The sequence below is a fragment of the Myotis davidii genome, unplaced genomic scaffold (assembly GCF_000327345.1).
Source record: "Myotis davidii unplaced genomic scaffold, ASM32734v1 scaffold38, whole genome shotgun sequence".
Classification (NCBI taxonomy): Eukaryota; Metazoa; Chordata; class Mammalia; order Chiroptera; family Vespertilionidae; genus Myotis; species Myotis davidii.
The window spans coordinates 6,907,044-6,927,653 of NW_006291383.1; the positions used below are offsets into that span (position 1 = coordinate 6,907,044).

Consider the following 20,610-nt stretch of genomic DNA (forward strand, 5'->3'; position numbering starts at 1 on the left):
TGAAAGTAGCTTTCCCCTAGCTATCGCTCCTGCACGGAGCTTCTCTCCCTCAGGTAACATCTCTCATCCCATATTGCCGAACACAGTCTGGCCCACACTGGCCCGGGTCTCATTCCTGGCTCTCCTGTGTGTTTTAAGGCAAATCATTTAGTCTTTCTGGGCCTCCCATTTTTCCATGTGTCAAATGGGGAGAATATCATGAGTGTTTTACGTTTGAGACAGTGTAAATAGCAACAGCACTGTTTATCAGAAGTGATAATTACGTGGGGAAGGAGGTCTTCTGCGTAGTTCCATGATCAAAGTTTCAGGCTTGGTAGCCAGGGTCATTCAGTCATTCAAATAAACATATTCTTCAAAACTTGAAATAAGCTATTTTATGCCTTCTGGGGTGATGAGGCAGAAAAATAAGGATGGAGTTTCCGGGAACCTGGATGGTCTAATGGATGCTGTTGCTGGCAGGCTGGGCTGTTTCAGGAGTCGGAAGGCCCTGAGAGGGTTGGCAGCCGGCCCTGTGCCGGCGGCACAGTACTCACGCTTGGGGTGTCTGTTTGGGGCATGACAACTGTGAGTCATGACACCCAGTGAGGAGTGTCTTCAGCCTGGTCCTGAGAACCTGTGAGTGGAGGCTTTGAGAAGTCTTTAAGCCTAAGTTGAATATATTCAGACTTTTAATGTGGCTAAGAATTCAGTTTAAATGTTAGTTACCAGTGCTAACATGCCTGCTAACACATTCACCTTTTTGTTTTTCTGTCCTGCTCAGCGGGGAGAACAGGCACAGGGGCCTTCCCTGAGTGTAGGCCCCAGACATACCAGGACTCTGGTGCCTGGGGCCAGGATGAGTCATAGGACACACAATTGTGGTGTTAGGGAACAGCCTGCTGGCAGAGCCCTTGGCACCTGCCGAGGTCCAGCTGAAAAAGCCAGTTACCAAAGGGCTGGATTTTGTGTTTTATTTTGTTTTATTGACTATTATATAAAGATAAAATACTATTGATAAAAATATATATAAATTATAAAATAATAATACAATAAATTCCCATGTACTTAGCACCTAGTTTAAGAAAGGGAATGACATCCTAGCTGGTTTGGCTCAGTGGGTAGAGCATCAGCCTGCAGACTGAAGGGTCCCAGGTTCAATTCTGGTCAAAGGCACCTACCTCAGCCCTGGTTGGGGCCCGTGCAAGAGGCAACCAATCCATGTGGCTCTCTTGCATCTATGTTTTTCTCTCTGTCTCTCCCTCTCCCTTCCACTGTCTATAAAAATCAATGGGAAAATATCCTTGGGTGAGACCTAACGAGGGAGGGAGGGAAGGAGGGGGCAAGGGGAAGGAAGGAAGAAAGGGAACAACTCCATGACCCTTGAAATCCTTAAATCCCCTCTGTGCTCCTCCTGATGGGACTGGAATTTTATTTCTGAATGTCTGAGGCTTAGAAAGAGAAAGTGACTTGCCTGAAGTTTCAGTTTGTCAATAGTGGAGCCAGAGACTGGATAAGCCAACCCAGTGAATGTAGTGGGGAACTTGATTCCGTCTGACCTGGCAAGTCTCATGAAGGGTGAACCCTTTCGTCTCACTAGGCCCTGGTCATCTCTGACATCTCTGACACCTTCTGTGCCTGGAACAAGCTGTCCTGTGCCCTGGGTCCCTACTGCATCTTCTCTGGCATACAGCTTTAATCCTCTGGCCCGTCAGCCAGCAGGAGTGAGGAGCAGCTCCCCAGTCCTGCAAAGGTCACCGCAGGCCAGAAGCCAGCTGGAGGCTGGTGACCTTTCCTCCAGGCACATGGGAATGTGTGTTTGCAGGTCTTCGTAACTGCACCCAGGAGCTGCCTGTGAGCCTCTCTCAGTCTGTGCACTAGGTCACCTTGTCACCTGGTCTGAAGCCCAGAGTTGCTGGAGGAATGGATTAAGACCCACCTGGGCTATCAGGCCACTGGAGTTCTCTTTCAGGAAACATGTATATTCTTTCCAGCAAAATAATTTCCAGAGGGTGAGAAAGAACACTGAAATGTAAATAGTGATATCGAAGTGGAGCAATGATAAATAGGTTTATTATTTCTCAAGGTTATAACATTGCTTAATAATAACAACAACAACAATAATAGTTCTCAGTGCACACATCCCTTTTCCCAGACTTCCTGTTCTGGGAGAGAGGATGAGAGGTCTCAGGAAGGCTTTAACCTGTCAGCTGTGAAAGCCCAGAATTGTGGAAATTTCAGGTCAGAAAAGAGGACCTCAGAAGCCCTCCAGGCCAGTGTTTCTAAATTGTGGGATTTCAAAGACCACTAAAATATCAGAAATCGCTGATGACAGAGTTGCCAACTTTTTATTTTACTGATGACATTAAAACAGCCAACTACCAGCCCTAGCTGGTGTAGTTCAGTAGGTTGAGCATCATCCAGTACACCAAAATGTTGCCAGTTCAATCCCTGGTCAGGGTGCATGCAGGAGGCAACCAATCGAAGTTTCTCTCTCTTCCTCTCTCTCTGCCTCTCTCTCTTTAAAATCAACAAAAACATTTTTAAAAACAAAAAACAGTCAACTACCAACCATTCATTTTCATTTCATAAAAGAGAGGACTTTTTACAAAAACAACAACCAGCAACAAAAAAACACCTGTCATTTCTCAATAAGAATGAACCTTAAGTTGAAAGCATTCAGCTTTCATAAGAGCTTTGAACTACCTGTCCTGGTCATTTCCCTGTGACAGCGAAGTCTCTGTTGCAGACTGCTGTGGGTCTCCTCTTTGTAAGGTCTACAACTGTGACCCAGTGGTTCACAGCCGTGTCTGCATATTGCAATCACGGGGGAAGATATTTTATTTTATTTTTATGGGGTAAGCTTTTAGAAACCATGATGGACCCATCCCTAGAGACTCTGATTTACTTAATGTGGCTTCCACAGATGATTTCATTTTGCAACCAAAATTGAGAACCCTGTGTAATCATTCTCCTTCCCAATGCATGAAACCCCCACAATAGCATTTCAGCCAAATCTTTGGACAGCTGATACCAACAGCCTTAAGTTTCCAGAGTTTCCCTATCCCTTCAGTCTCCCAAAATTCTGACTTAGGAGAATGGATTTCCTGAAAGTCAGGATCAGATTGGGGAAGGGAACTTCGACTCATGAAATGCCTACCATTACCAGACTTAGTGCAAAGGTTTTTTTGTATTGTTTTTATTTTTTAATTTTTTTTTTTTTGTTAATCCTCATCTGAGGATATTTTTCCATTGTTTTGGGGGGTTTTTTGTTGTTTTCTGTTAATCCTCATCCGAGGATATTTTTCCATTGATTTTTAGGGAGAGTGGAAAAGAGGGAAAGACAGAGAGAAATATAGATGTGAGAGAAACACATCGATTGGTTGCCTCCGACCAGAGCCAGGGCCCGAGGAGCCTGCAACCAAGGTACGTGCCCTAGATCGGGATTGAACCCAGGACCCTTTGTTCTGCAGGCCAACACTCTATCCACTGAGCCAAACCGGCTAGGGCTTTTTGTGTTTTCATAAGGTATTCTTTTTTTAAAAATTGATTTCAGAGAGGAAGGGAGCGGGAGAGAGAAATAGAAACATCAGTGATGAGAAAGAAACATCAATCCGCTGTCTCCTGCAAGCCCCACACTGGGGATCACGCCCACAACCCTGGCATGTGCCCTGACCAGGAATCGAACATGACCTCCTGGTTCATAGGTCGATGCTCAACCACTGAGCCACGCCGGCTGGGCAAGGTATTCTTTTAATTAATTTATTTTAAATAATATTTCTTAGTTCACTTAAAAATACAATAAAGTGTAAAGAAAGAAATAAAAAATAGCATATAATCTTACTTTCAGAGGTCCCCTGTTGAATGAGAAGGGGAAAAAAGCACAGTGTAGTAGGCAGAATAATGCCCCCTTCTCACCTCCCACAACCATGTTCACATCTTAATCCCCCAAACCTGTGATTATATCACCATCCGTGGCCAAAAGACCTTCAGGTGGGATGGCCTGGAATGTCCAGGTGGGCCCAATGTAATCAGGTGGGAGCCAGGGGTATGTGGGAAATATCTGGACCTTCCTCTCGGTTTTGCTGAGAATCTTTAACTGCTCTAAAAACTAAAGTGTGTTTTTTGTGTGTTTTAATCCTCACCTGAGGATATCTTTTCCATTGATTTCTAGAGTGAGCTGAAGGGAGGGGGAGAAAGAGAAACATTGATGTGAGAGACTCATCGATTGGTTCCCTCCTGCATGCACCTGTACCCCTAATGGGCTGGGAAACCTGCAGCTCTTCGGTCCATGGGCCGATACTAACCACTGAGAAAAACCGGCCAGGACTAAGGTCTGTTTTTTTAAAGAAGTGGTGAGGGAGTCAGGAGAGGAGTTCAGAGTGGTGCAATGTGAGAAGGACGTAATTCCACGTTGCTGGTTGAAGATGGAAGGGGTCATGAGCCAAGCACGCAGGTGGCCTCGACCCACTACAAAGCCAAGCGAGCGGATTTTCCAGAGGGAATGCAGCCCCGAAGGTACCTTGTTTTTTAGCCTGTGAGACCCATTTTGGACTTCTGGCCTCCAGATCTGTGAGATAGTAAGTTATATTGTTTAAGCCACTGAGTTTGTGGTAATTTGTTATAGCAGAATAGGAAACACACAGTAATCCGTCTGTGCCAGGTTTTCCTGTTCAATCCGTGTAACACTCCTATGAAATTGGCGTTTTAGTCCTGTTTTAGAGATGGGGAAGTTGAGACTCAGAGGAGCTTGCTGACAAAGCAGGAATTTTAACCAAGGTCTCTCAAGCAGAGGCGAGTCTGTGCCCCACTGTCATGCTGCCCTCCCCTCCAGCTGAAGGCACCTGCCTGCCTGGCTGCGTTGTGTAGCAGGCCCTCCCTGGGGCTTCGTGGAGAGCTGCTCCTTAGTGGGATTCCGCATTCCCTCTGGGGTGGTGTGATGTTAGAGGGATGGTGTCTAAAAGTGTTTAAATCACCTACGGAAGAGTGAGGGACATTTGAAGAGTAAGACAGGAGACTTAAAACATGAATTAAGGAGAATGGAAGATGTGTTTCTAGTACCTTCTGAGATTGGGGTAGAGAGCATGTCTTGCTGCCCAGAGGCACAGGAGGAGGTACGGAGTCCAAATCCCACTGGCTTTGGGCACAGGGAACCATGAGTCAAGGGTCTTAAGTTGGCACCCAGTGCCTCTGAGTAGCAAGGGAGAGGGGTGTTCTGCGTTGGGCTGCAGCAGGCTCTCCCTGGGCCTCTCGGTCCTGCAGGGCCATCACAGAGAATCCGCACTGCTTATTGTGACCATCTATCTTTTCAGTCCTGCGGAACATTTTTGTTCTCGGCTGCATCATTATCGTCTGCTCCCTGCTCTTCCCTGTCCTGTGGCACCTCTGGATTTACGCAGGAAGTGCCAACTCCAATTTCTTTTATGCCATCACACTGACCTTCAACGTTGGGCAGGTAAGAGTTAAGGGTGGCATGGGACAGGGATTCATTTTGTATTCTCAGACATTTGACCTAGGCTGTGGGTTTTGCAAACTAGGGGTTTGGATGTGAATGAGGGGACAGTAGCTCATTGTCTGGTAGAGAAGATTGGGACATGAGAGCAATGGGAAAACTGCATCTGCTAACATTTACTGGGCTCCATGCTGAGCTATTGCCTTGTCGAATTCTCACAGCAAGCATAGTGTTGCCCTAGTTTATAAATGGGAATCGAGCCCTGGCTGGTTTGGCTCAGTGGATCGAGAGTCAGCCTGCAGACTGAAGGGTCCTGGGTTCAATTCTGGTCAAGGGCATATACCTCGGTTGTAGGCTCCTTCCTGGCCCGGGTCCTGGTCTGGGCATGTGCAGGCGGCAACCAATCGATGTGTTTCTCTCACATTGATATTTCTCTCTGTCTTGCCCTCTCTCTTCCACTCTCTTTAAAAATCAGTGGAGAAGTATCCTCGGATAAAACAACAACAACAAATGGGAATCACGGCTCGTGAAGGTTGCCTTTTGCCCAAGGTCACTGGAAGAGCCAAGAACAAAATGTAGGGAAGGCTTGGTTCTGAGACCACCCTCTTTCTGTAACAGTGCCTGCTGCATGGCACCGTGTGAGTGCACTGTGTGAGGGTGGGGAGGGCGGGAGCAGGGGGCAGCAGGAGCAAAGACAGGGACCTGAGAAATGGTTGGGTCTAACTATTGGGTGAGTCTGGAGTGCAAATTGCACTGCTGGGAGTAGCAGGAGAGGAGGCCATGGGATCACTAAATGAGAAGTACCAGCAGGGAGCCCAGCCTCCCTGACCCAGGGCAAGCCTCCCCCTTGTGCTGCAGAGCAGTGGTTTTCAGCAGCAGAATCACTGGGGGGAGCTTGTTAATCTGTATTAAATTCTGTAGTTATATCTGATTGCTACCATTACATGGCTTTGATTGTCAGTAAAATAAGCAGATTTTCTAATCCCACCTCCACAGATGTTGACTCGGTAGATGTGGAAAACGGTCAGAAATCTGAAGTTTTCACAAGCTCTTCCAGAGATTCTGTTTCAGGTGGACGAGCAAACACCTCCAAAGGTCCTTGTTGGTTGTGCTGCGTCCTCCTAGGGCGGCTCTGTCCTCATCGTGGAGGTCCTGTGGGATCCGTTGTACCGTTTACCATTTCATTTGCCATTGGCACAGCCAGGCGTTTCCTGTGCATAATGGGCTGGAAGGGAAGCAGGGCTCGCTGGGGAGACTGATGGCACTGAACAGCCCCAGGGGGAGGCTTGCCTCCAAGGTTAGCTGCTGGGAAAGAAGGAGGGAGTTCGGGCTTTTGCTATGAATGATGGGTCTGGTATTTCCTGCATGGACATTTCTGGGCAATTAATGTCCAGCCCAGCTGTTTATCTTGATTTGTGAACAGCAGGAAGAGTGATGGAGGGCCTGTGGCTTGGGTGGGACCAGGCCTGTCACATAGTTATTGATGGTGGGTGCTCAGCACCTCCTACTTGTTCCTGCAGGATTCGACTTGGTGTCTTGGAGGAATCTTGAGGCTGTTCTGGCTCTTCAGTCTTTCTGAAATCCCCTTACTTTTCCTTTGAAAGTGATGAGTGGCATGTGAGGGCATTGGGCCTGCCCTGGGACGCTGGGGTGCTGGGAGCTTGGTGAGCGCCACTGAAATACCCCCCAGTTTGTTGTCCAGTCATGAGTGTCAGGTGGGCCAGCAGTGGGATTGCAGTGATCAGGAAGCATCTGTGGAACTGCCAGATCACAGCTTTCTATGTGTTGCCTTTGGCACCTTTATGAAGCAAGGGTCTCTGTAAAAGGCATGGAGATCTTGGCAAGTGTCAGGTGCCATCAAAGGCAAGAGGAACTGAATTGTTGGGACAGGAGGATGGTGCTGGGGGTGGGAAGCAAAGGCTGGGTAGATGGAGTGTGTTAATGACTCAGCTACAGCGAAAAACCAGACTGAATTTTTGGCATTGCCTTTACCTTTAAAAAAAAAATCTTAAAAATATTTTTTTTTCCGTATATTTTTATTGATTTCAGAGAGGAAAGGAGAGGGAGAGAGAGATAGAAACATCAATGATGAGAGAATCATTGATCAGCTACCTCCTGCACGCCCCTCACTGAGGATGGAGCCCACAACCCAGGCATGTGCCCTTGACTAGAAGACTCAAACCTGGGACCCTTCAGCCCACAGACCAACGCTCTATCCACTGAGCCAAACCAGCAGGGCTAAAATGTATTTTTAATCATACAAGCAATACATGAATTCATTATTAGAAGGGAAAAGAAGTCCACATAGAAGCATATGGAATGATATTGGAGATCTGCCTGGGCCCTATCCCTTCCCCCGTGCAGATGTGATCACTGGGTCAGTCTGGTGTGTGTCTGCAGACGTCCCCTGTATGTTTACAGACAGCTTTACATACATACACACACACAAGAGCTGTTCTGTTTATATAAAGAAATCACATCCTGCACTGCTGTTTTTCACTTAGTGATCTGACCTCACGATAATTCTTTAATGGCTCCGCTATCCCATGATTAGATGTACGATGATGTATCCTGATGGACACCGAGGTCGCTTCTGATTGTTTTGCTATAAATGGAAGAGTATTGCCTTGCGTATCCCTCCAAATACTCTTGTATAGGCATGCCAGTATTTTATTAGGATAGATTCCAGGGGGTGGAATTTGCTGGAGCAGAGGGCATATACATGGTACATTTGGCCAGATATTGCCAACTTGCCCTTCAGACAGATCAGACCAACCTCCAGGCTTCCCAGCAGTGGTCCAAGTGACTGTAAGCTGTGGTTTGTTCAAGCACAGCCAGCACAATATGTCATCGGCCTCCTAAGGTCTGGGCTCTGTGGCTCTGAGCCAGAGACAACTCTGTGGAGTCAGATGCTTCCGGGACTGCTGGCTTGGGGCTTTGTGGCTGCCACCTCCAGATCACTAAAGGGGCTTGTCAGGTGGGGGCCCTTATGCACCAAGGCAGGCACTCCAGGCATATTGATGTCTGGGAGCACTGGCTGAGGTAAAAGAGCAGCCCTTGTCATGAGGGTTATACTTACCCCTGCCCTCACGCCTGTTGGTAGTCGCAGGGTTTAAATATGAGACATTCAGAATGTTAGTATGAGTTAAATGTCACCTCCTCAAAAAGGCCTTTCATGAGGTTCCCCTGCCCACTGTCTCTTTCTTAGCCCCCTTTATAGCACTTGCCCAACCTGTGACTATATTATTATTCTTCTCTCTCTGCCTGTGAGCTTCTAAAGGCAGAGCTTGGCCGTCGTACCCACTGCAGGGTCCCAGCTACCAGTGCTTGGCACAGAGCATTGTTTAGCAAATATTTGTTGAATGAATGAATGATCCAAAGATAGCCAGGGGGAACGTCATGTGATTAATGGCCAAATGTGCAGAGTAAGCACTGGAGGAATCTAGAGGGAGCAGATACCTTTCCTGTTGTGAGTGGTCAAGGGAGGCCACAGGGAATGAGGAGTAGGAACTGGACCTTACAGACTCAGAGAGTGAGAAGGGAAGGGGAGATCACCTAGGATGTGGGCAGGAGGGAGCCAAGTCACCCCCAGTGGCCAAGGTCAGTGGGTGGCTGCTCTGTCCACAGCCCTCCTCCAGCTTCTGCCAGAACCTGGTCTCTGGCCAGTGAAGCCCCAGCAATGTCCACAGCACAAGGCTCCTCTGCTTCAGTCTGACCTGTAGTCAGTGTTGCCATTGAAAAGTATGACATTCAGGGACGTGTCCCCGTCCCACAGCTAGCTCTTCTCAGCTCTCTCTCCCAGCTGGGATGGTGCCCGAGTCACTGGTCCTCACTCTCCTCTCCCTGGGCAGGACACATCAGAGGTGTCCTGAGAGCCGATGAGTGTGGATTTTCAGCAGGCGACCAGAGCCAGGCCGTCATTGCTGAATCAGGAGCTGAATATAGGGAACATCTTGGCCTGTAGATTTTAAGCCCTGCTCTGTTAGAGTTGGTCAATGCCATACCCTATAATAGAACAAATTATTGGTAGATTATTAGTTTCACCAGTAGGTAAACCACTAGTGACCTCGGCCCACATCCTTACCCCTGCGGCCGTTAAGTGTTTTTCAGCATGTGGCACGGATCATTAGCTAATTGTGCCTCAGAGTCAGTGACCAGGAAATGACAACACCCATCCATAGAGGGGAGCGTGTGTGTGTGTGTGTGTGTGTGTGTGTGTGTGTGTGTGTGTGTGTGTGTGTGTGTGTGTGTGTGTACTGAGAGAGATCAGTTGATTGAGGTCCCTTTCCACTTCCTTACTGTGTGATCTTCAGCAAGTGATTGAACTTCTCTGGGGGGCAGTTTTCTCCCACCTCTCAGGGTGTTGAAAGAATTGGACATGTTATGTGTGGTCCTGTTGCCATTATTCATATGTCGACATGGGAAATAGCACAAACTTCCTTTTCAGATACCCAGAGCAATTTCCTAGGAAACCATTCGGACCCAGAAACTGAGGGAAATAGAACAGTCCCCCTCCTCTTTGTTTCTGACCCTGTTCTTCTCCAGGTCAGCGATGACATATAAACAAAAAGGAATGCATTTTAATTTGGCTTTTCTTTCTTTTTTCTTTCTTTTTTTAGGTGACTTTGAGGGTACATTTATTAAGGCAGGAGACAGTGAAACAAGGAAGGGCCTAGCATAGAAGAAGCAATGGGAGAGCTAGGTGAGGCTGCTTTGGCTCGCTGGGAAGTCAGAGAAAAGGGGGCCTTGGGACAGTTTCAGGGAGTTAGCCCTGGATGAGCTGCTGCTACCCATTGCTCCCCTGTTTGCAAGCCTCACAGGATCCCCCAGAGTTTAGGAGATGCATGCCAGGGGGCAGGGCTGGAGCGGGGAGCAGGAAGAGGGGAAGGAAATGGCATGGTTGTGTTCACCAGAAGGGGGTGTGCACCAAATTTAGCGTTTTAAAAGAGTAAAATAAGATGTCCCACTCACCCTGATTCAACTTAAAGTCAGGAAACGTAGGAACCTTTCCCCCAAATGATAATAGGGGTTCATGTTTAAAGAGAGCTTGCTAGAGGCCGGGCTCCTATGATCTTTGTCTTCTGGATCATGTGCTTTTGTGGCCTGGACCTTTCCCTGTGCTTTGCAACTTCTCTTGTGCACATGGAGAAAGGGGTGTGTGTGTTATTGTTGGCATCACAATGGAAGTATGACTTTTTGTCCTTTTAATAAAACGCCTTGGTGACCTGTGTTCGTACATGAGAGAGGAAGCTTTTTTTGAGTCCCACATATGTAGACCCATCACACCTGACGTAACTACTCCCCTACTGACAGCCTTTTGTTTTATTTTATTTTATTACTAGAGGCCCAGTGCATGAAATTTGTGCACGGGTAGGGTCCCTAGGCCTGGCCTGCAATCAGGACTGATCTTTGGGGCAACTGGCCGGGCAGTTGGGGAGCCCCCGCTGGCACCTGCCTTGGCTAGCCTGGCACCTCCCACTAACCGCTGACCCTTCTCCCCCCCTACTCCCCCCCCACCACCACCACTGCTGCTGGTCTGGGCCTGTGGGCTGGGGGCAGCTCCTGCCTTGAGCATCTGTCCCCTGGCGGTCAGTGTGTATCATAGCGACTAGTCGGTCTGCCCGTTCCACCATTCGGTCAATTTGCATATTAGGCTTTTATTATATAGGATGATAAGGAATTCACTTAATTCACCTTTGAGGGAGGCACTGTTATTATTCCCTGACACAAGTGAAGAAGCTGAGGCTTGGAAGTCACATAACTCCAAAGAGGTACACTTATTCATGCCCTTGTTCATCATGTCCTCCCTGTAGACTGCGGATTCCACTGGGGCAGCCCCCTGGTCTCTCTCCTTCACCACTGTATCCTCAGCACCAAGAATATTCACTGTTTATTGATGAATGAATGGAGTGAGCAGGAATTAGAAACCACATTTTATGACCAGTGATCTCTCAATCTTACACACCCTAACCTCCCAGTTCCAGCCTGCTTTGGTCCAAGCTGGGCCTGTGGCAAGTTCTGCTGGATTCCTCGGGGGTCAGAGCCAGAGCCCCTTCCCCTCCTGCCTGTGTGGCAGGCCCTGAGAGCCCCGCTCCTGCTCTGTCACACCCTGCCCATCCCTTCCAGCAGAGTCTGGAACACGCTCGCAGCTGCCTCCTCACATGGGAGGCCGCCCTGTGCTGCTCTGTGCTAGAGGCCCGGTGTGTAGGTCCTGGGCTGGCCCTATTTTCTGTCTTCAGGGGGCCCTGGAATCGGGGTACCAGCCCACTGGCGCGCTGGGCCCTGCTCAGCACTCGCTGATTCACTTCAGGACAAATGAAACCCCAGTCCTGGCTCCTGGAACACCTCTCACTTGGCCTGATGCCATTCTGGGAGTGGCCATGTGAGGGACATGGGGCCGATCCGCAGTGTTGGGTGGTCTGGAGCCCCCACTTGTGACCAGATGGCGGCTCATTCTAGGCTTGTTCCTGTGGGTTGTGTGGTGGAGGGTCCCTGTGGCCCAGGCTGAGCCCTTGTCCAGCTGGCTGTGCATGTTCACCTGATTTCCTCTTCCAGTGGCATTTACCAAGGTCTTCCTTCCTTTGTCCCCTCATCATCAGACATCCCAAGCTTGTCTCTCACAAGCTTCCATATCCTCCCCCGACAGCCAGAGTGACAGGAAAAACCTGGGTTAAATGCATGGGGGCACGGCCAGCCAGCAGGCCTGGGCTTAGGAACCTCTAATTCCAGTAATTCCCAGCCCATCTGGCTCGCTGGCCTTAGACGAGTCACAGAGCTCCTTGGGCCTGATTTACTTATTTGCAAGTATGAATTAGGTGCCTGCTGTGCACCAGACGCCCAACTGGGGTGAAGGAGAGACGAGAGACGTAGCCCTGCTTCTAAGCAGCCCACAGTCTGGGAGAGAAAGAAAAGGAAATAGGCAGGATTGGGGTAGCCGGGTAGTGCTATGAACAAGACAAACAGCTCAGAGCTGGGCAGTTAAGGAAGCTCTGGAGGGAGGCCCCTCTAAGTGGAGTCCTGAGCCGGAGTGTCGGGGGGGAGCTCTGTAGGCCTGGTGAGTGCCACCTGATAGGAACGAGGGCATTTCAGGTCAGCAGTGTCAGAGCCACGTGGCCTCCTGAGCCTCCCTGTGCTGAGGCCCAGGCTGAGCTCTGGTTTAAGCTGAGGACAACTGCGATAAGATTCATGCTCTGAAAGCCTCACTCCGCCAGGAAGGGGAGAGAGGTGAGGGCTGTAAGCTGGAACCTGAGCCCAGGGAGGAGGCTGTTTCAACCTGGCGAGAGGGGGTGGTTGCCTGAGTTTCCTCAGCCTAGAGGGGGTTGTGAGGGGTTGGGTGGGGAAAGCTTTGTTCAGTTGGAAAGTGCCACATAGAAAATGATTGCCAAAGGAAGCAGTTTTTTGTCTCTAGATCTTGCTTTCACACCCACTATTCCGTGTTAACATCTTATATTACCATGACGCATTTGTCAAAACCAAGAAACTGACCCTGGTCCATTATTACTAAGTAAACTCCAGACTTGATGTAGGTTTCCCAGTTTTCCCTGTCATGGCCTCCTAGGACCCAGTAGGAGGCACCACATTACATTTAATTGTCAAGTCTCCCTGTGTCCTCTGCTCACTTTCCTCGTTTCTCATGACCTGGACAGTCTTGAGGAGCATTGGCCAGGGAGCCTGTCGGGCGCAGTGTGGCTGATGCTTTGTCATCATGAGACCAGGTGTGGGTTCTGGAACATTTGGGCAGTAGGACCTGCTGGCCACCTGATTTCATGCTGCTGCCCTTCATCCGTCTGGTTCCACTGTTTCTAGGCTCCTCTAGGGGAAGTTGCCGTTTTCCCTGCCCCTGCTCTGTTCTTTGGGAGCGAGTCACCAAGCCTAGCCCACCCCAGGGGCAGGGGGTGATAGTGGGCAAGAATTAAGCTCTACTTTCTGGAAGGGGGATTATCTTCATAGTTTATTTATTTAGGCTGGAGAAGAATTTTTATTTTATGTACAAAAAACTCCACAGTGCACACTTAGCTCAGCTTAGTGGCCGGTTCCTTGGCCTTGGCCTTTTCCAGCTTGGCAATGCGAGCCACCGACTTTGGACCCAGGACGTTGCCTCCCCAGTGGCAGCGGATCTCATCATATCTGTCCTTGTAATTGGTCGGGATAGCCCCCACCATCTTAGCCAGAGCTGCCTTGTCTTCTGAGTTTCCCTGCGTGAAGGCAACAGTGGTGCAGGTCTTCCTGTGGACGAGACACCCAGCCTGGCCTTCCCCTTGCTCATGCAGTAGGGAACCCCAGCCCCCTCTGCCAGCACAGGCAGGGCACCAGCTGGATGGGATCCACATTGTGTGTAGTCACTACCAGCCGAGTCGTCTTGTTCTCTCACTGCAGGGTGGTGACAGTGTTAACCCCTGCTCAAAGGACAGGTGGCCTCTTGGTGGGGACATCCCCTTTTTGCTGGCAGCTTTTTTCTCAGCCTGAGCCACCAACCTCTGCTTCTTCTCTTGCTTTGTCTCTGGTCTGTACTTGTGGGCCGGCTTCAGCAGTTGAGTAGCTGTTTGGTGATCCAGGGCCTGGGTGAGCTGGTTAATGGCAGGAGGCACTTTCAGATGCTCATAGAGAATAGCCCTTTGCTGCTGTAGCTGAATGTAGCGGGGCCATTTGACAAAGCAGGTGAGGTCCCTTTTGGGTTTGATGTCCTGTCCAAGGCCAGAATGCCTGGGCCTTTTCTCAAACAGGCGATTTACCTTCTTGGCCTCCTGCTTCTTCATGAGAGCAGGGGCGGAGCCACCTTCTTCCCCTTGGCATTCTTCCCCTTAGGCATCTTGGGTGGCAAGAGGAGAGAGCTCATATATTACTACTACTACTACTACTACTACTAGAGGCCCGGTGCATGAAATTTGTGCACAGGTGGGGTCCCTTGGGGTTGGCCTGCAGGGATAGGGCCAAAACCCACAGTCCAACGCCACCTACTGCTCCTGCCTGCCACTCCCACTCATCCTGGCCCCACTGTGCCTGCCTCAGGCTCGCACCCAGTCAGTCCCGATCGGGAGAGGCTCGCGCTGCTGCAGCGGCACTTGCCAGCCCTGAGCCCTACATCTGGTGCCCGTCCCAAGTGGGGATTGCCAGGACGCAATGTGGTGGGATGCTCTTTCTGGCCCAGCATCTGAATCTGTCCCACTGACCTTCATGTCGGTTGTTGGGTCCACCTGACAGCCGCTTTTATATCCTTTCTTCCTTGCCAAGCATCTAGGGAGGGGAAGTGGCCACCGTGCCTGAGGCCGGTTTCCAGGAGGCTGGCAGCACTGTCAGGATCAGTTGTGCCAGCAGCACCAGTCCGTTGGTGCCTGGCTTGTTCTCCCAAGATTGGACCTGCAGGACTACTGAGGGAGGGAGTGGCTGCCACTGGGCTGGTGGGCCGCCAGGACAGGTCAGTCAGCTGAGCAGCGCTCCCACTGTGGGAGTGCACCTGGTACATGAAATTCATGCACGTGGGTGGATTCCCTCAGCCCAGCCTGTACCCTCTCCAATTGGGGACCCCTTGGGGGATGTCTGACGGCCGGTTTGGGCCTGATCCCAATTGGGCCGTTTAGGGATTAGGATCAGGCCTAAACTGGCAGTCGGATATCCCTCTCACAGTCTGGGACCACTGGCTCCTAACCGCTCACCTCCAACTGCCTCTGCCTGCCTGATCACCCCTAACTGCCCTCCCCTGCTGGCCTGATCTTGCCCCAACTGCCCTCCCCTGCCGACCTGATCTCGCCCCCCACTGCTTTCCCTGCCCATAGATAGGTTATATAGGATAGGATTGCTTAAATGGGGGGGCGGGGGAAGCCTTTTTCAACAGGAGGAGAGATGCACTGAAGACAAAAATATATAATCCCTATATCTGGACTGATAGCCAGCCATATGCACTATGCTGCCAAACGGGTTATTAAAAAATTGAGCTGCTTTCTTACACCTTACACCAAACAGCCGTTGCCCTTAAAACCCCTCCTCAGCCCCCACCTTAGGTTCTGCCTTCGCAGTTCACCCAGATTTGGTTCTGGTTGGTCGGCTTCTATGCCAGTCAGCATCTCGGGGCCTGATCAGAGAGGCGAGGCTGATCAACAGCCACCCCACACTGCTGGCGAGCAGGCTGAACTGCTGATCTCTCGGAGAGAGAGAGGCATGGCTGCTGGCGAGGCCTGGAGAGAGAGAAGCAGGGTCTGACACGCTGCTTCTCTCTCTGCAGTCCTCACTAGCAGCTGCGGTAGCCGCTGATCAGCCCCACGCTCTCTCCCTGAGAGCTCAGCAGTTCAGCCCACTCGCCAGTCCCGCCCACTGGAGCCTGCTGCGCGTGCTGCCTGGGGTTCGGTCGAGCCTTTGGTCGTTTTGGGTGTTATGGACCCTGGGTTTTTATATATTAGTAATATATTATTAATATATTTTTAAATATATTTTTATTGATTTCAGAAGAGAAGGGAGAAAGAGAAACATCAATGATGAGAGAGAATCATTGATTGGCTGCCTCCTGCATGCCCCATACTGGGTCCAAGCCTACAACCCAAGATGTGCCTTTAACTGGAATCGAACCTGGGACTCTTCAGTCTGCAGGCCGATGCTCTATGCACTGAGCCAAACCAGCTAGGGCTTATTTTTAATTCTTCTGCAAGAATATCAAAAGGAATTTCCTGCCCTAACCAGTTTGGCTCGTGGTCCCAGGTTCGATTCCGGTCAAGAGCATGTACCTTGATTGCAGGCACATCCCCAGTAGGGGGTGTGCAGGAGGCAGCTGATCAATGTTTCTCTCTCATCAATGTTTCTGGCTCTCTATCCCTCTCCCTTCCTCTCTGTAAAAAAAATCAATAAAATTTTTTTTTCTTAAAAAAAGGAATTTCCCACCATTTATGTATTATTCAATTATGTATTAGATGATTATTTTTATCAACATAATACATGCATCTAATTTACAAAGTTAAGGCTTTTAAGGAGAAATAATAACTCCCTAAAGTCTTCAGCTATTTACTTGTTCAGGAACTTCTGGATAACATGCTTACTCTATTTGTATTTCTTGGTTCTTTTCTCTTTTGTATAGATTGAACTATATGAACTTGGCAATATTCATCTGTTTCTGAGCTGCAAAAAATGGCAATTTCATATGGTTCAACCTAATACCTAGTATTTTGACTTCCTATTACTTGTCCAGCTGATTGTGTGACATTGGAGTTGGCTCATTTCTTTTGCCCTTCATCTGACCTGGCGTGGGGATCAGACCCCACCAGCTCAACCACAGCTACAGGCTCCCCCAGACCAGGAACCTTGTGCCTGTGTGAGAGGGGTGTAGGATGTGAGGTCAGTGTTTGCTGTGATACCTGCCCCCCGATAGGGCAGCTGTGGTGCAAGGCCTTGAGGGCTTCCTGGACTGTGTCTGCTCTGCTGATACCCACAGTGCCTGAGTTCTGTGCCCTCTGGCGTACTGGTGCATGGCCCTGCAGGGTCATGGCCACGAGTCCAGCTCTCCCTGTATAGTTTTAGACCAACTATTGAACCTTTTGTGCCTAAATTTTCATCATCCTTCCAGACAGGCTCCAGTCGTGTCCTAAAGCCATCACTGGTACTGGCCCTGACCTCCTCCTCCAGACCACTCTGTGCTCTCCTTCCTGTCCACAGTGCGAGAGGCTGCCCAGGATTGGGGTCTCAGGGTCAGGGGCCAAGATCCCAGGCTCAGCTCAACCTCTGATCTGCGCCAAGACCCTAGCCAGGTGGTCCCCCTGCTCTGGGGCTTCTGTCTCCCCATCTGTGCCAGGAGGTGTTTGGTGCTGATAGTCTGAGAGGCCTCCGAGTGCCTGAGAGCTGGAGGTGTCTGCACTGGTGAGCCCCTCCCCTCATCCTTCCATGGGGCTGGCCCTGCTCCTCCTGCTCCAGGCACTGGAGGTCTTGGGAGCTTGGGCCAAATGGATTGTAAGACTGTAGGTGCAGCATGTGGGGACCTTGGCAAATCCCAGTTCTGCTCTGGGCCTCTGAGAGGGATGGTGGTCTGCACGTCTAGGGCTCTTTCGATTCTGTGGTTCATACAGGAAAGACGGAGAGCTGGGTGCACATACCATTGTGCCCAGTGCAGGGAGGGAGGAGCACTCCGCAGACATCACAGAAACGAATGTGAAACGGCACTTTGGATGAGTTTGTGCTGCCAAATAGAGGTTAATGGGGCCAAGACTCAGTCTGGGGCATATGGGTGGGCTTTTCTGAGGAAGATCTTCCTGAAGTCTGAAGGGGGGCAAGCAGGTGTTGACTAGATGAAAGTGGAGAGAGCATTCTGGGCGGAGGAAACAGCCAAGATCCCGCAGTGGGAGGGAGGAGGCCAGTGTGGCTGGAGCAGAGGGAGGTGGAACATGGGGGAGCGTGAGGCATGTACACGGCAGGGACCAGGTGCAAGGCCTCAGAGCCCCTGGGAGCTTATCTTCACCCGACTAGCGAGCCATAGAAAGCCTTTAGGGCGGCGGTTCTCAACCTGTGGGTCGCAGGGGTTACCTGAGACCATCGGAAAACATATATAATTACATATTGTTTTGTGATTAATCACTATGCTTTAATTATGTTCAATTTGTAACAATGAAATTGGGGGTCACCACAACATGAGGATCTGTATTAAAGGGTCGCGGCATTAGGAAGGTTGAGAACCACTGCTTTAGAGGGTTTTAACATGACCAGATTTGTTTTGAAAAGCAACCTCTGGCTGCCAGGGAAATGGACTGAGGGAAGGGGAGGTTTGAGATTAGGGAGCCCAGAGAGGAGACTGCTATTGATGACAGTGGCTTTGTCCAGGGTGGTAACTGTTAAGATGGGTAGAAACGGGTGGATTTGAGAGCTTAGGACAGTGGTCGGCAAACCGCAGCTCGCGAGACACATGCGGCTCTTTGGCCCCTTGAGTATGGCTCTTCCACAAAATACCACGTGCGGGCACGCATGTACAGAGCAATTGAAACTTCGTGGCCCATGCGCAGAAGCCGGTTTTCGGCCTGGGCGAGTCTATTTTGAAGAAGTGGCATTAGAAGAAGTGGGGTATGTTCGCTGAGGTCGACCCCTCAGACTGAGGACGTTTTTAGCAAAGGCCAGCTTAGGAGTACCCTAATTAAGTTAATAACAATGTACCTACCTATATAGTTTAAGTTTAAAAAATTTGGCTCTCAAAAGAAATTTCAGTCGTTGTACTGTTGCTGTTTGGCTCTGTTGACTAATGAGTTTGCCGACCACTGGCTTAGGAGGTAGAACTGACAGTACTTAGTAGCTGTGTATAGGGGAGAAGTATCAGGTGATCCTGTGGCCGGAGGACCTGGAAGATGTGGGGCCTGGGTTCCCAGTGGGAGAAGCTGGTTTGACAGGGAGCCTGGCTAGGGTGCATCCTAGAGGCCTGTGGGTACCCACGAGGTGAGGTCTGGCTGCACAAGTACCAGTCTGGAGTTCAGGCCAGGGCTTGAGGAGGAGGTGTAGACAATGGTGGAGGGAGGGAGGGCCATACGGGCACTTCTCAGGTGTCAGTGAGACCTTGCAGGGTCAGGTGTAGATCCTGAGGTGGTGGGGTCTCCCCAACACCCGCCTAGCTCCTCAGGGGCCCAAGGTCTAGGGGCAGTACCTCGAAGCTTCTCACACTCTCTCCTCTCCCCCCACAGATCCTGCTGATCTCTGATTACTTCTATGCCTTCCTGCGGCGAGAGTACTACCTCACTCACGGTCTCTACCTGACGGCCAAGGACGGCACGGAGGCCATGCTTGTGCTCAAGTAGGCCTGGCTGGGACAGGGCTGCACGAACTCGGGGGGGACAGGCCAAAAGCTGGGCCAGGCCCTCAGGCAGATGAGGTTCAAGTCCAGGGTCATGATCTTGGCACCAGAGGAGAGCCAAGGCTGGCAGCAAGGCCTGTGGGGCTTTGCCAGGCGCACCTCCACTTGGACCCACAGTTTTTGGCTCTGCACACAAAGGAGCCCCCTCCCAGACAGGACAGGGGAAGAAGCAGGTGAGCAGGGTTTGTTAGGTTGTTGACTTAATAAATTTCTTTTTGGTATGAAGTCTACCCTGGGCCCACAGGACACTCCTGGAAGGCGTGGGCCCCTAATATTGCCATGGTATACTACACAAGGGTGTGGGCCCCCAGAATGAACCGTAAGTCCACACAACAAGTTGTGCACTGGTGAGCCGAGAATGGCGTGGGACAGGCCACCAGCAGCCCTCCCCACTCCCCAAGCAGCTGGAGGCAAAGGGCCAGGCAGGCCTGAGCAATCTTTATTCTGCAAAGGGACAGTGACCACAGATCCATACACCATGTCAAGACCAGGTGAGCCAGAGGCCAGTCCTTCAAGGGTAGGTGGTTCCAGGCAGGAAGCAGAGCCTCGGGTGGGGAGGGGCAGACAGGCAGGGGCCTAAAGTAAAAAAGACAAACCAGACAGAGCGCGGGTGGTGGGGGCTGCTCCCCACCGTCCACCAGCCAGCACCCAGAGGGGCAACCCTAACATGACAGGCCCAGGATGCACACGGGGCGGAGGCGGAGTGGTTGGTATCCCCTGGGGTAGCATCCCTGCCCGGCCCCCAGGGGCAGAGGAAGCTCAGTTCAGGAGCCAAGAGCTCCCTGGGCAGAGCCTGACATGGGCCCCCTCTCCCCTGCCAACCCCTCCCCCTACTGCTGGCTCAGAAGCCGAAGGTTTCCTGGGAGGCGTAGACCATGTAGAGGAAGCCATCCTCATCCTTCTCCTGCTCATAGATGTCCGCGATGGGCGTGGACACGCTCACCATGCTGTGCTGGTTCACCAGCAGGAAGAAGGCCTGCGTGGGGTTCAGCTGCAGGCGGCGCCTGAGGAGGACAGGAGGGCGGCCCACAGTGAGGGGCCTGGCTGCCGGCGTGTGTCGCCCCGACTCCCTCCCCAAAATGACTCCCTGCCTCCACGTCACACTCACCCCTGACCTTGAACTTTCCCAGAGAGGAACCCAATGCCCCTCCTATGCCCACTCCCACTCCTCAGAGGGACGTGGCCACCCCAGCGGGACCCAAGTCCCCCCTGAGGATCACTGCCCACGCACCGGATTATCTTGACCAACTCGCTCATGTTGACGTGGTCCGGGACCAGGAACTTGGTCTTGTCCAGGACTGGCAGCTGCTTCTCACCCTTGTAGCGCTCTATGATCACCTGGGAACGGGCGGGCGGGGCCGCGTGAGCTCGGGGC

The 20,610-nt window shown here is 50.9% G+C and overlaps 2 protein-coding genes and 1 pseudogene across 2 annotated transcripts in view; 1 reads left to right on the top strand and 2 right to left on the bottom strand.

Annotated features, from left to right (window-relative positions):
• The window catches only part of PIGU (phosphatidylinositol glycan anchor biosynthesis class U), an 85,327-nt gene extending 65,867 nt beyond the window's left edge, over positions 1-19,460 (top strand). Inside the window, exons 11-12 of the mRNA XM_006764579.2 lie at positions 5,289-5,431; positions 19,066-19,460. Of these exons, the coding sequence (XP_006764642.1) occupies positions 5,289-5,431; positions 19,066-19,179 (257 nt within the window). The 3' untranslated portion in view covers positions 19,180-19,460. The remainder of the gene's footprint in view (positions 1-5,288; positions 5,432-19,065) is intronic.
• On the bottom strand, positions 13,410-14,258 carry LOC102765978 (annotated as a pseudogene).
• A 192-nt stretch (positions 19,461-19,652) lies between the features above and the next one.
• The window catches only part of MAP1LC3A (microtubule associated protein 1 light chain 3 alpha), a 1,351-nt gene continuing 393 nt past the window's right edge, over positions 19,653-20,610 (bottom strand). Inside the window, exons 2-3 of the mRNA XM_015564510.1 lie at positions 20,467-20,608; positions 19,653-20,239 (exon numbers count right to left, since the gene is read on the bottom strand). Coding sequence (XP_015419996.1) covers positions 20,077-20,239; positions 20,467-20,608 — 305 coding nt within the window. The 3' untranslated portion in view covers positions 19,653-20,076. The remainder of the gene's footprint in view (positions 20,240-20,466; positions 20,609-20,610) is intronic.